The sequence below is a fragment of the Pavona decussata genome, unplaced genomic scaffold (assembly GCF_977016875.1).
Source record: "Pavona decussata unplaced genomic scaffold, jaPavDecu1.1 SCAFFOLD_156, whole genome shotgun sequence".
Taxonomy (NCBI): domain Eukaryota; kingdom Metazoa; phylum Cnidaria; class Anthozoa; order Scleractinia; family Agariciidae; genus Pavona; species Pavona decussata.
This window is the reverse complement of record NW_028145568.1, coordinates 7336773-7348873: the sequence shown is the minus strand read 5'-3', so window position 1 is coordinate 7348873 and position 12101 is coordinate 7336773. Positions and strand designations below refer to the sequence as shown.

General features: G+C 39.8%; 1 protein-coding gene and 1 pseudogene across 1 annotated transcript; both read right to left on the bottom strand.

Annotated features, from left to right (window-relative positions):
- Nucleotides 1–511: 511 nt before the first annotated feature.
- LOC146465686 (uncharacterized) lies at nt 512–7616 on the bottom strand (annotated as a pseudogene).
- A 3063-nt stretch (nt 7617–10679) lies between these two features.
- Nucleotides 10680–11294, bottom strand: LOC146465685 (uncharacterized). The gene has a single exon (XM_085128849.1). It carries the CDS (start codon nt 11292–11294, stop codon nt 10680–10682), a length of 615 nt encoding a protein of 204 aa, XP_084984975.1.
- Between the last annotated feature and the right edge of the window lie 807 nt (nt 11295–12101).

Below are 12101 nucleotides of genomic sequence, written 5' to 3'. Positions count from 1 at the left end.
GAATCCAATTTAATAAAACTTTTACAAGAGTCTGACCTGTATTTTTACAAGAGTCTAACTTGTAAATCCCACTGAGTGCAAAATACAAGTCGCTTGTCACTTGTAAACACACTGAGTAAGACTTCAGAAAAACAAATTGTGGTGTAAAAACATGTCGTCTTCGAGAGAAAAGGAACTCGGCGAGCTCCTGAGACGTCGGATAATCCGTCCACCAAGGAAGTTTGTTGAAAGATGGCTGTTTGAGGTCCGAAAAGCCAAAGGAATTTCGAGAGAAGTTTCGGCCTCCTGTCGACGCCTTCGGCCATCTTTTGGAATTAACAGGCCCGCGTTTGAACAAGAAGGAGATGTAACTGAGCACTAACGGCAAGACAGCAACTTTTAGTATTTCTCCACATCCTTGGTACAAATTCCTTCTATCACGTAATGCACTCTTGTCATAGTATCTCCAAATCAACAGTATGGAATATCATTCATCGTGTTCTATGGCGTTCTTAAGAAAAGGTTCTATGCTCTACAGAGGAGAATGAGAGTGAGAAACACGAAAAGAGCTGCCGAGCTTATCAAGTGTGCTGTTATACTGCACAATCTCTGCATTCTGTTTAGTGATAGCGGTGATGATCCTCTTGACGATGCAGATCTCGACATTGACGTAAGGTGGTGGGATTTCTCCATCTTCCACATTTTCACACCTGTACCCCGAGCCAGTTTTATACTGGGGACCTTCCCTAGTCTCTAACTTTTTTGTCTGTGTCAGTCGCTGTTCTTTTTTTGTTCTTCTCTTTCTCTTGAATTCTTTTGTATTCTCCCTGGCTCTAAGCTGTCTAATCTTCCTGTCTATCGTATTTCAATATTTCTCACAGTGGGCTCCTGGTGAGAGCTAGATTTTTCAAGAACTTATGACAAAGAAAGTCGAAGTCCTGAAATGTTCAAAATGAGCAATTTCAATATTACATGATTGTGTTTTTGGATTACTCAAACCTTGAAATTGAAACAATAATTAAATTTGATTTGGTTAGGAATCTAAATATAAAAACCTTTGTTGTTATAATAATAAAAATAATAATAATAATAATAACGATAACGATAATGATAACACCAGTATTAATTGATACTAATAATAATAATAATACTAAATAAAATCACTTATAGAGCGCTGTGTCCACTAATTGCTCAAAGAGCTGTACAACAATGGTTAAACTATAAAATACAAACTAATAGCTATCATAATGAAATTAACTAAACTACTAATAACTAGACATCATAAGCCAATTTAAATAAGTATATCTTCAACTGCATCTTGAACTGGTCAACAGAGGTAATACTCCTGAGTTCAAGAGGCAATTGATTCCATAGCAGATGCAGTTTATTATATGTACATTAGTGTGATTCAATATTTACATTCTTTGGTTGTGTATTCATTTTTGTTATAATTAGGGTAAATAATTGGATTTGAATCTCAATGTATTTGTATGCACATTTAACTACAATTTTTGCATTATATTTACTGCCCCACCCAGTGAATATAGGATTTCGTGGTGTGGTTGCTAAGCTAAGAAACATTTTTGTGTGTTTTTCATATTTTGTAGAGTTTTTTTTACATTATTTGATATCCTCCTGTGAAATTTATACTGAATTTCGTCTCAGTAAATATTCAGCAATATTTACTTTGCCTTTGACGAATAATTGTTATGTATTTTGAAATCCAACAGTTGCTTACCTGTGTCACATACGAATGGCCAACATTCTTTTGGCTTACTGCACATGCCACTCGATAGTCATTACTTTCACTAGCAGCATAATGCCTGATCTTAGGGACTTTGCTTCCAATGGTATTATTCAGGGCCTCATTTGGCTGGCTTGTTCCCAAGGGTGCTAGCTTCCCAGTATTGTTTATGAACACGTCCATTTGATCTTGCAGATCCTGCTCGAGGTTGTCCTCTTGGAGGTCTCTTCCATATGGCAATGAACCATGGCTGTAGTTTGTTGAATCCTTCAAGTAGCCACACCAACTGATGTTACACATGCTGTGGTCACCAAATGCATGGAGAATTACAGCACCCAAACTACTCTTCACACCCTCTGGATTGTCCTTGTTTTGCTTCAATGCATAGGTGAAACATGTTTGAAGATATTCAATTACTTTGACACTGAGGTTTCCCTTATGCTATTTCTGAAGGCTGCACAGAGCACTTCCAAAGGATCTCATCGCATGAGCAATGTCTGACCACTTCTCAACATCATGGTTGACCTCTTCCCTTACTTGATTGTCGACGAGTCATCATCTCCAACTAAGATTGTAACTTGAGTGTTATGTTTTGCACTGCAACCCTTAACAAGATCAGCACAAACATCTGCCTCCATGGCCTTTGATGATGCACTCCAGTTCAGACGGCAGTCATGTTGCCTTGACTGCTTTCCATTTCGGCCAGCCGCTTCACAAATTGCACAGCACCTAGTCCTCCTCCCATAACCAATGACCTTTCCTGACTTTATCACAATCATTGAACCAACTCCCGAAAAAAATAGAACTAATTAATAATGACACTGCAAGTGGTATGACAGTTATTCATGTACATGTATAAAACTTTGGTGGGGTGTGTGGTCTGCTTCTTGAAACCGTTACCCGTGTGACATGATTTTCCTTACCCTATTACAGACCTGACCAAAAATCTATACCCTATTTGAGACCAAAACGGCTCAAAAACCATGCCCTTATATAGGGGAGTAACCCCTTCCGGGACTAAAGAGTGCTTATAATGGCTTATGGTCCCAATTGTGTTCAAAACGGTGGACAGTTTTACTTACAGGGTTTTTGCAGCCTTAATTTGGTCACTATACAGCAATTTATTTTCTAGATAAAGTTCACTTTTTGAACAACCAGGGCTAGGTTTGGTTATGAATGTGCATGCACAACTGGTACATGAAGAACTAAAGATGTTGAAAAGAGTTGTAGGTTGGATTACTACAACAGGACAACAACATGAACAGTGACAACAGGGTTGGAGAAAACGTATTTGAGAAGAATTTTTCTATAGTCCTTCTGTTTGATAGGTGCCTTTAATATGCTGCTGTTACAAAGTAAACAAAACCAAATTAGCCTACCCGTATGACTGTTATGCCCTTTTCCTCTCTTCTGCCGTCCCATGTGATAGGATGCGCCGATCAATCGATCACTTCCTTCTTGCCCTTCACCCTCCCACTTCTTTCTTTTTTCTTCCAAGTTAACTTCACAGGATGATTTAGCTATTTCATCAATTATCGGCCCTATTTCGCATTCCCTAGCTTTCAGAGTTGACTCGCCAATTACGGGGACATTTAGAGCAGTCAACAACACGTTTATATGGGTTTATATTCCAGCGCGAAGCATTCCTGAAAGATGTCAAATATAACCCATTAAATCAAGTTTAAAGATACACTGTATTTAGAAAGCTGGTCTTGGGCTGAGTAAAGTCTAGATCTGAAGTAACCATGAAAAGAAAAAAAACTAACCTGCTGCTAGTTTAGTGTTGAAATCAAAGATCGGCCGTCCTCGAGTTGTGCCGGCAACATGATGAGTCTTGTTCGTATAGCACACATTTCAATTCACCACATTCTCTGTTGGAACTTTCAATGTACAGAAAAGATCCTAGACCAGACAGTGTCTCCTCTATACAGTTGGTCAACTTTAGTGGAGTACAACAGGCCTTGCATCCACTATCCAGGGCTTTTGCTAAAATTCCCAGCTCGACAACTCATCTCCCGCTAAGAGCAAAATGATTGTTCGATCGATCCTTCGCCAAAGGTTCACTTTCCAAGAAGACCACTTCCCTGCCATAACAGCCGAAAGATTTTCGCCACGTTTGAGCTTTCCTCCAGTACAAAACTGGCCTTTTTTGTCTTTTAATTTGTTTTTGCTGCCGGCTTTACAAATAGCTGCCATCTTGGATTTTGCAATGTTATGCGCAGAACCGGATGCTCAGTGCACAACCAGAGAATCACCTTAAAGCGGCATCTCATCCCCTGGTGGCTAAATGATGGTTTTTGACACTCAAGCAAGTTGATATTGTGTTGCTGTTTTGCTGAGTAAAAGTGACGAGAAATGTGGTCTAGTACGCTCATTCCACATCCAAATACACACGCCGTTCACAGTAGACCCACACTAAAAGATGCTGAGCGTTTTTGGAATGGGTTGATGCGTGTACTCGAAGAAAAAGCAAGAGATATTCAGTGATACAAAATGGACGAATGGACAGATTGTCAAAGCAAAATGGAAAGCAGTTGCTCCACTTTCGTACCTGTTGTGGTAAATGCAGGGATATTTCTGATTGCTGTATTAATTTATGCTTAGTTTTTGTATATATATATATTTTTTTCATGTTCCTCAAGTGCAATGTTCGCGATTGTGCATCAGTAAAATCTGTTGTGATTGTGTTTGATGATCGTAGTGATGTGTTGGAAAACTATGAAGGTTACTGTACCTAGTCCACCAAAGGAAAATGGTGTTCCAGTGAGAATAGATGCAATTTTTTTGAGATTTTTTCAAAAATAAACATGTTGGATTTCACAGCTGTGTTTCGACCTGATTGTGTTCCCAGATCGCGTTACCAGTGAAAAAGCTCAAACATCTGTCACAGAAAACCAAGAAAATAAGGGTATCTGGGTGGAAAAGTATTCACAGAAATACTCCTCTGTCGCCAAAATTCATCACTACCACTGGAACCACAAATACTCCTTTGTCGCCAAAATTCATCTTATCTTAGATGCACTTTATGGTTACAAAATCCGACATGTTTAATCAATCAATAATATTAATCAATCAATCAATCAATCTTTATTCCTTCTAAGATAAAAAGACATCTTAAGTTACATATATTGTTAGAAGGAAACATAAAGTATATAGATGATAGAAAGATTAAAAATTGCAGTGGAATCCTGCCTTACTTCCACGTCGTTTTTATTGGCAATTTTTTTGGCCCATCAAAAGGGCTATATAATATCTTATAAAAACCCCTTGTTAATATGGTCACCCGTTAATACGGCCTGGGCCACATTTTGAAATCCCAAACAGTGCAATCCTTTATAATTTCACCCCATTAATACGTCCACTCATGCTAAATTTAGAAAACCAAAACGCCTGTGACACATCAATTTCATTGAGCTCTGTCATTTACTCTAATCAAACAACCGATTTACTTTACAAAGTAAGCAACACTACTCCATTGTCATTAAAAACACGACAAAGGAAATACAGTGAATTGTGATGCTAACATCTGCTTAAGTCATTGTACTTCGCCACAAAGACGATTGATACTACTTACGTCTTCAGGTTAGGTCAATTACTGTACAAAGCAACTTTTAAAGTCATTGCATGCTGTCACAAAGCAGATGGACGTGTTTTTTTTTTTTTTGTAATTATGTCGCCTGTCTTGCAGATATGTCTCACAGAAAGATTATTCTCAAAGTCCAGAAGGTTCTTCAGTAGCTTGATATAGTACTGTTGTCCTGTAAATCTTTGTCATTATTTACCGCCCTCAAGTCACGAAATTTGACCCTGCCCCGGTAATATGGCCACCCATTAATACGGCCAATTTTTTTGGACCCATTGGTGACCGTATTAACGGGTTTCTACTGTATATCTAAAAATAAGCCTATTTACAAAAGCATTTTTAAATCTATCAGTCTTAATCTCCGGGCGATGTGCGGTTTTGTTTCTAAGTTGATACTTAGTTTCTTTCTTCTTCGGGATAATGTGACTAAGCAGGCAATCGGGATCCAGTGAACAAACCTTGAAATGTTTCTTATCTGCCTTTACTAAAGTAAAGAGAGTAATGTTCTATTTTGTTTATTCATCCTTTGTGTGACATTTTCGGTTGAACTACATCACGTTTATTGCAAATACAAAGTGATGCCTTAGACTCTCACCGATTCTTTTATCATTCACGTGTCATTAAAGACTGAACTAACCTGCAGATGCTTCTAATACAATGACGCCCAAGTATACGCTACCACAGCGTCTTGTTTCCTTACAAAATGATGCGTGTGATATTTGTATTTCTTGTAATATATATAAGCTAGGCTAGTTTGTAAAATTATCCATCGTTTGATGTAATATATCAAACACGAGGAAGAGTGTTTTATCAGATATCCAAACACTGAGAAGTAGGTTGAAAAAACGAGGCGCAGCCGAGTTTTTTTAAACTACTTCAAGGTGTTTGGATATCTGATGAAACACACTTTCGCGTGTTTGATATGGCTTCTCAAATGATCAATAATTCTTGGAGAAATTCAAGGCTAAAGTTGGCAAAATTTTTTGGTAATTAGGATCACATATGCAAACCACGGTCACGGTAGTGATTTTCTTTGTTTTCTCTTGATGAATTATTAATGAGTTTGAGAAAATGGTTTTGAATTAAACCGAAATATTATGATTCTATAAATCTATCTTCCGGTTGTTGACTCAAATATTGAGTACTGCATGATGTTCTTCGAGGTTATTTCGTACTTTTTTACTTACATCTGTTGGCTGGAAATGGTTTCTGGTATAAATGAACTTCATAGGAAAAAGTATATCAATGTAAATGAAGGTACACCAATTGATGGTATCGTGTGAGACTCCTATATTTGAGCCAGATATATATCAGCCTTCATCAGGGTGAATGGCTGTAAAATGCGTTACACGCCACTAACTTTCAAATTACAATTGAAATTTGAAGCGGCATCGTACATGTGCGCTGGAGAAATTATTCACGAGTTAAACTGTTAAGTTAGCAATTTACGTGCGCTAACAACAAAAGGGTGTGCAGAAAAAACTAAGGTTTTATGAAACACTCAAGATTTAGTTCTTACGCACCCGCGTAGACCGCTTTTGGCTGTAAAGGAAGTCACTTTCATTTACTCCAAGGGGCTATAGGCATTTAAGGTGGCTGGTACCAGTTTTGAGCTTTTTGACAGTTTATGACTTTGAAAGAATAGGACAAAAAGATAAACCTAGGCCATTGTTACACTTTTGTAGGGTTGAATTATATAATTTTTAGTTGACCAAAATTAAGTGTTATTTTGGCACTGCCGTTTTCCATGGTAACGTTTTCAAAGGATTTTTCAGACCTACTTCTTAGCTTGTAGCACTAATAATTAAAAAATTAACCTGGTGACCCCCTGTTTTTTTAGTAATAGCTTTTGGCATTTGAAAAGGAAAATGCCAAATGATTTAAAAAAAAAATTGTACGGAACGGATTTTTTGTAAATTTGGAAAAAAAGACAATCTTTATGCGGTGAAAATTTTCTTGCATAGAATTTTTGAATTTTTTTCTGCTGTTTCCTCTCAATAATAATATCATATTGAAACAATAAAAAGAGGGGGTCACCGGAATTGTTTTTATGTAAAAGCCTTTGCAAGTTTAGTAATTCCTACGCGCGCTTTCAAAATCTGGATTCTATGAGATCAATAGTTATCTCTTCTGACTACCGCTGACTGTTGTGTTTGTTCGTGTGTGCAGCTACTCTTTGGAGAGTTTCAGAGTCAGTTGATCTTGCTGTTTTCAGTTGTCTACTGCTTAGAAGATTAATTAGTGGCCGTTACAGCCTCCTGGACTCACCTTGAACTGGATTTCCTCACAACGTCTGGCTAGATTAGCCATTTTTTTGTCAAATAGCATCAAGCGAAAGTTTTAAATGGGCCAAACTGCTTGCAGAACACGTGTCAGTCGGTGTTTCAGAATGTTGAGATTGCGAGACTTCTAAATTGTACAATGCTGACCTTCTTTATGTGAGACTTTTTCGGGTATTTGTCCTTATTCTTCACGCTGATGAAGTTGTTGTGTACAGTTTCTGAAGGTCGTAAGAGAGACCACTCTCAGCGATGTTTTGTGCCATTGATCTTTTAATTGGTCCGGTGTCGGTTGCGTTGAACAATTTGTCACTGAACGTTACAAAAAGTTTAGTGCATCGATCAAGGTGGAGCATGTTTTCAACTTCGTGGGAACACTGTTGACAATGGAGTTTTCAACGACATATTTTCTGGAAAGGCTCAATGATGATTCAAAAATAATTTAATAGTAGCCCATCATACGAGGCTTTGCAATTCAAACCTGAAGAAAACAAAATACAGATCTTCATAAAAATCAAAATAGGTAAAGGCAACAGGTGCCAGCCTAGAATGGCTCACCACGTGACAAACTATGACTTTATGTGTGGGGCCATCATACACAGGTAACGGTCGAACTCAGCCCTGGCTGGTCCAGTGCTGTGGAAATATCAATATCAGAGCACCCCACGTTTTGCAAAAGTAATTAGTTTGTAATTGACTGGATTGAATATCAGTTTTTACAGTTGTGAACGTAAAACAGACCAGAAAGTCCATTGTAGGATCGTACATATTGCACTGTACCAAGATGGTTTAATCGGGGAAAGAGGTATGCCCTTTTTAGTTTATATTGATAGCTTTTAGCCTGGACAATTTGTGATTTCTTGGGTTTGGGAATTGATATTTTGAAGTTAAATTACTCCCATTTTCTCATGCCACGTGCGCTCAAGCTTAGGATATTTACTCTCTTACAATTCCTTTTAATTGCCTGCCTTTGTTATTGTTTTTAGTTTTTGCGGAGACTTGACCCAAATTGATGCTTGGATTCTCTGTTGTCTTATACAAAGCCTTGTCTCATTCCGAGACGTTCGTCATACAAACTAGCAAAACCTCATAACAACATCTGCGCCTGTTACAGCCCCTAAATCAACTTCATGGCAGGAAATTTGGTGAGGACAGTGTGTGTAAATACCAGATTTTCCCGGGGGCTCCTTCTCTTTTTTTTTTGTTCTCATTTTTCCTGACTTTGCGGGAGTCTCAGCATGGGAAAGGATTATATTGTGCAAAGTGGACCACGCTTAGAGGGCACTTTCTCTGAGGGTGGTAATGCCCGTTTTGTGGGCTCACTTTGTTCAATGTTTGATCAAACACTGGTTGCTTATTTAGCCACCCCATGTTCTGCGCAAAAAACACGATGTTGAACGAAAGTGTTTGATTGCTTAACCAGAGGCCATGCCCATCCTGTTGGGGATAGCGCTTATCCCCTTGGACCATGGCTACAAAACCTTTTTCCGAAGCAACTACAGATCAAGGCGAGATTTCCTTGAATGGAGAGCTAACCGCTGCCAGAGTGTCAGTTGAATGGGCCTTTGGTATTTTAAAGAGCCGATGGAGGGTTTTAGCAAAGCTTTTCGACAGTAATATGAACTTTGCAGTCAAGACTGCAATTGCCTGCGCGGTACTTCATAATTTCTGGATCAGGAACAGCGACCACTGGGATGACAGTGATGAAAATGATGACGATGATGGCGAGAATGATGATACGAATGTAATGCAAGATGGAGATAATATAAGAGAGGTTTTAAAAGAAAATATATCTTCTTTGTAAATGTTTTACTGAACAGTGACAAGCTTAATTGGTTTCCGTTTTTGTGGTTACCTTCCCGAACCCGAGACTTTCTTCATTTTATTTGAACACAAATCAAATAATTTTCTTCAGCGTGGAAGTGAATACAGCTTCATCTTGTACTATACAGTAACAAAAACAGTAACAGAACCCTTGCACATGCATATTATAAATATCATAAAACGCATATCATAGCTAGATTAAAGAGAGTACATTTGACCTTTTACTGTTGTCCTTAAATGCCTGGAGAAAATTCCCCATAAATTGGTTTATCATTTTCATCTGCTGCATTTGCATCTCTTACATTTTTTCCATCGACGTCACAACACGTTCTGCTTAGGATTTGATCTCATCGTAAGCATGTTTGAAGTGCCCTTCCACTTCTCTGTTGGCATCTTCTGGTTTTCTCTTCCTTTTGCCCTGACCTTTCTTTCTTTCCAGGTGGGATCTCAGTGGCAAAGCTGATTCCTTTGGCTCTTTCTCGATGCTGGACCCAGCAGATATATCCAAGGGGCTTTCGCTATCTGCTGAACATGATGTTGTTGACGGAGAATCGCCCGCTTCTTGAACGTGCCTAAGGCTCGCGTCATGATAACCCAGGACGGCATTGATTTCTTTGTAGAAAACAGATTTTCGCAAGTTGCCACCGGTTTGATTTCTGTTCCACTCTATCTTTTCTTTGTAGGCGTCAACTAGGTACTTAATTTTTCATGCACACTTATCCATCGTCTTGTTGGTTGCGAACTTGTTGTCAATCGCCTCGGCAATTGCACGCCAAACATTTCTCGCATCCTTGCTGTTAAGCGTATCCAGCTTCTTAGGGCATAATTGTACCAAGTACTTCTGCTATTTGTTGGTCCACTTGTCGTCTTTCTTGGACAGATTGGACTGATTTGGAGACTGGCTCTTATACGTTTCTTCTCCAAGTGAAGCCGTTGAGGAAGAGCCGCCGCTGTAGCCATGACTGAATTAATAAGAATCAAACGTTGGTTGACTGAAGGTGACTTCTTGCTGACCAAAATAATTTCTTGTATCTGGTGCCATCGCTCTTAATGGCATATATGGCATATAAGGAGCACTGGAACTCGCATATGGCCACAAGGGATCCATCTTCCTAGCCTTCTCAACAAGATTGGCGCCAAATCACAAGTTAACGTAATTTTACTGCGTTTTTTATTTACTATTCCTCTTGTTTTGACTGCCAACTTCCAGTTTCACTTTACGTACTTATCCATCTTCGTCCGGCAGAGCTTCAGCGACACGGCAAACTCTTCACTGGTTCCTAGGGATGTCATCCTCCTTGGCGATGACAATGTCATTCACTTGAAGGTTTTTCCTTGGGCCAGTCCACTTCTGCCACTCCTGCAAGGAAAGGAGAAATTCCTTTTCCCTTCGGCACCAGAATTCATTGGTAAGGTGTTGCCCCCGTCGCCACCATTTCCTTGAATAGAGGTCGGCAGACTTGAATACTCCTGGTGGAGGCAAAACTACCTTTGTCTTGAAAGTTAGGAAGTGATTTGGAGTGAGTGCTTCTGCCAAGCCTGGTGCGGTAATGCTTTCTGATACTAGCGGTCGACTGTTAACCACTGCCTCTGCCTCACACATGAAGGTTCGTAGGGCTTCATTGTTCATTTGCTGGCCGTTTCTTTCCATTAGAGCTGAGAGCACACTTCTCACCGTTTGAATTTGGCGCTCCCAGATTCCACCTATGTGGCTGGCGGAGGGGATGTTAAATTTAATTTTGACCCAGTCCATTTCGGCTAGCACTTTCTTAAGTTCTCTTGGTGCTCCAATGAAGTTTGACCCATTGTCGCTACACATCTGGCGCACAAGGCCACGTCTGCATATGAAGCAGCGAAGGGCGTTAATATACGAGTCTGTTTCCATGGAGTTGGCCAGTTCTAGATGAATTGCTCTTGTGACTAGGCAGGTGAGTAGGACTCCATATCACTTGAGTTTTTTGCATCCTTCTTTCACGTACCAAGGCCCAAAATAGTCCACTCCACAGTATGTGAAAGGAGGGTTGGGTGATAGCCTGTCTGCAGGAAGATCCGCCATTTTCTGCTCCTGGACCTTTGCTCTTAGCCTTCTGCAGGTGACACAGTGTCGCTACACTTCGTGCAATTATTTGTGGCTTTGACGGTTTCCTTCGTGCTAACTTCGTTTTTGCCTTCGGGTGGGAAACGATGGAGAACGGTTGCGTGTGGCTTCTTGCACAACTCGCACTGGGTTTTACATTTGCAGTGTCTTGCTGTGTGGCATTGGCCAAGACGGGAAGCATAATCCCTTAGACATGCAGAGGTCTTGTCTTTCTTTGACTGATTTTTCTAGGAAGTCTTTGCACGTCATGAGACTGTGTCCACTAACACAACAAACACATAATTGTGTCTGTGTGGTCTTTACTCAAGGAATCGTCGTCCTGATTCAAAAGGGTGGTGCTACATCGCCTCTTCTAATCTCCACTCTCGGGGTGCCATCTTGTCTTATTGTTAGGGGAGGTTCTTTCTCTCCCGAGGTCTTCCCTAGTTGAGATCAGAGCATCAGGCTAGAAAACAGGATGATTGGCGTCAATGGATGCCTCTTGTGTAAACTCAACGGAATTTCCCGAAGGTGTATTCACCGTACTTCGCCTCAACTTTCTTTGCACTTTCTTTCCACTTGTTACTGTGGTAAGTGGGTGAGCGAGCTGCAAGT

Bases quoted from the DNA above. Each gene is read 5' to 3' on its own strand.
- LOC146465685 (XM_085128849.1), bottom strand. From the start codon at position 11,294: ATGGAAACAGACTCGTATATTAACGCCCTTCGCTGCTTCATATGCAGA.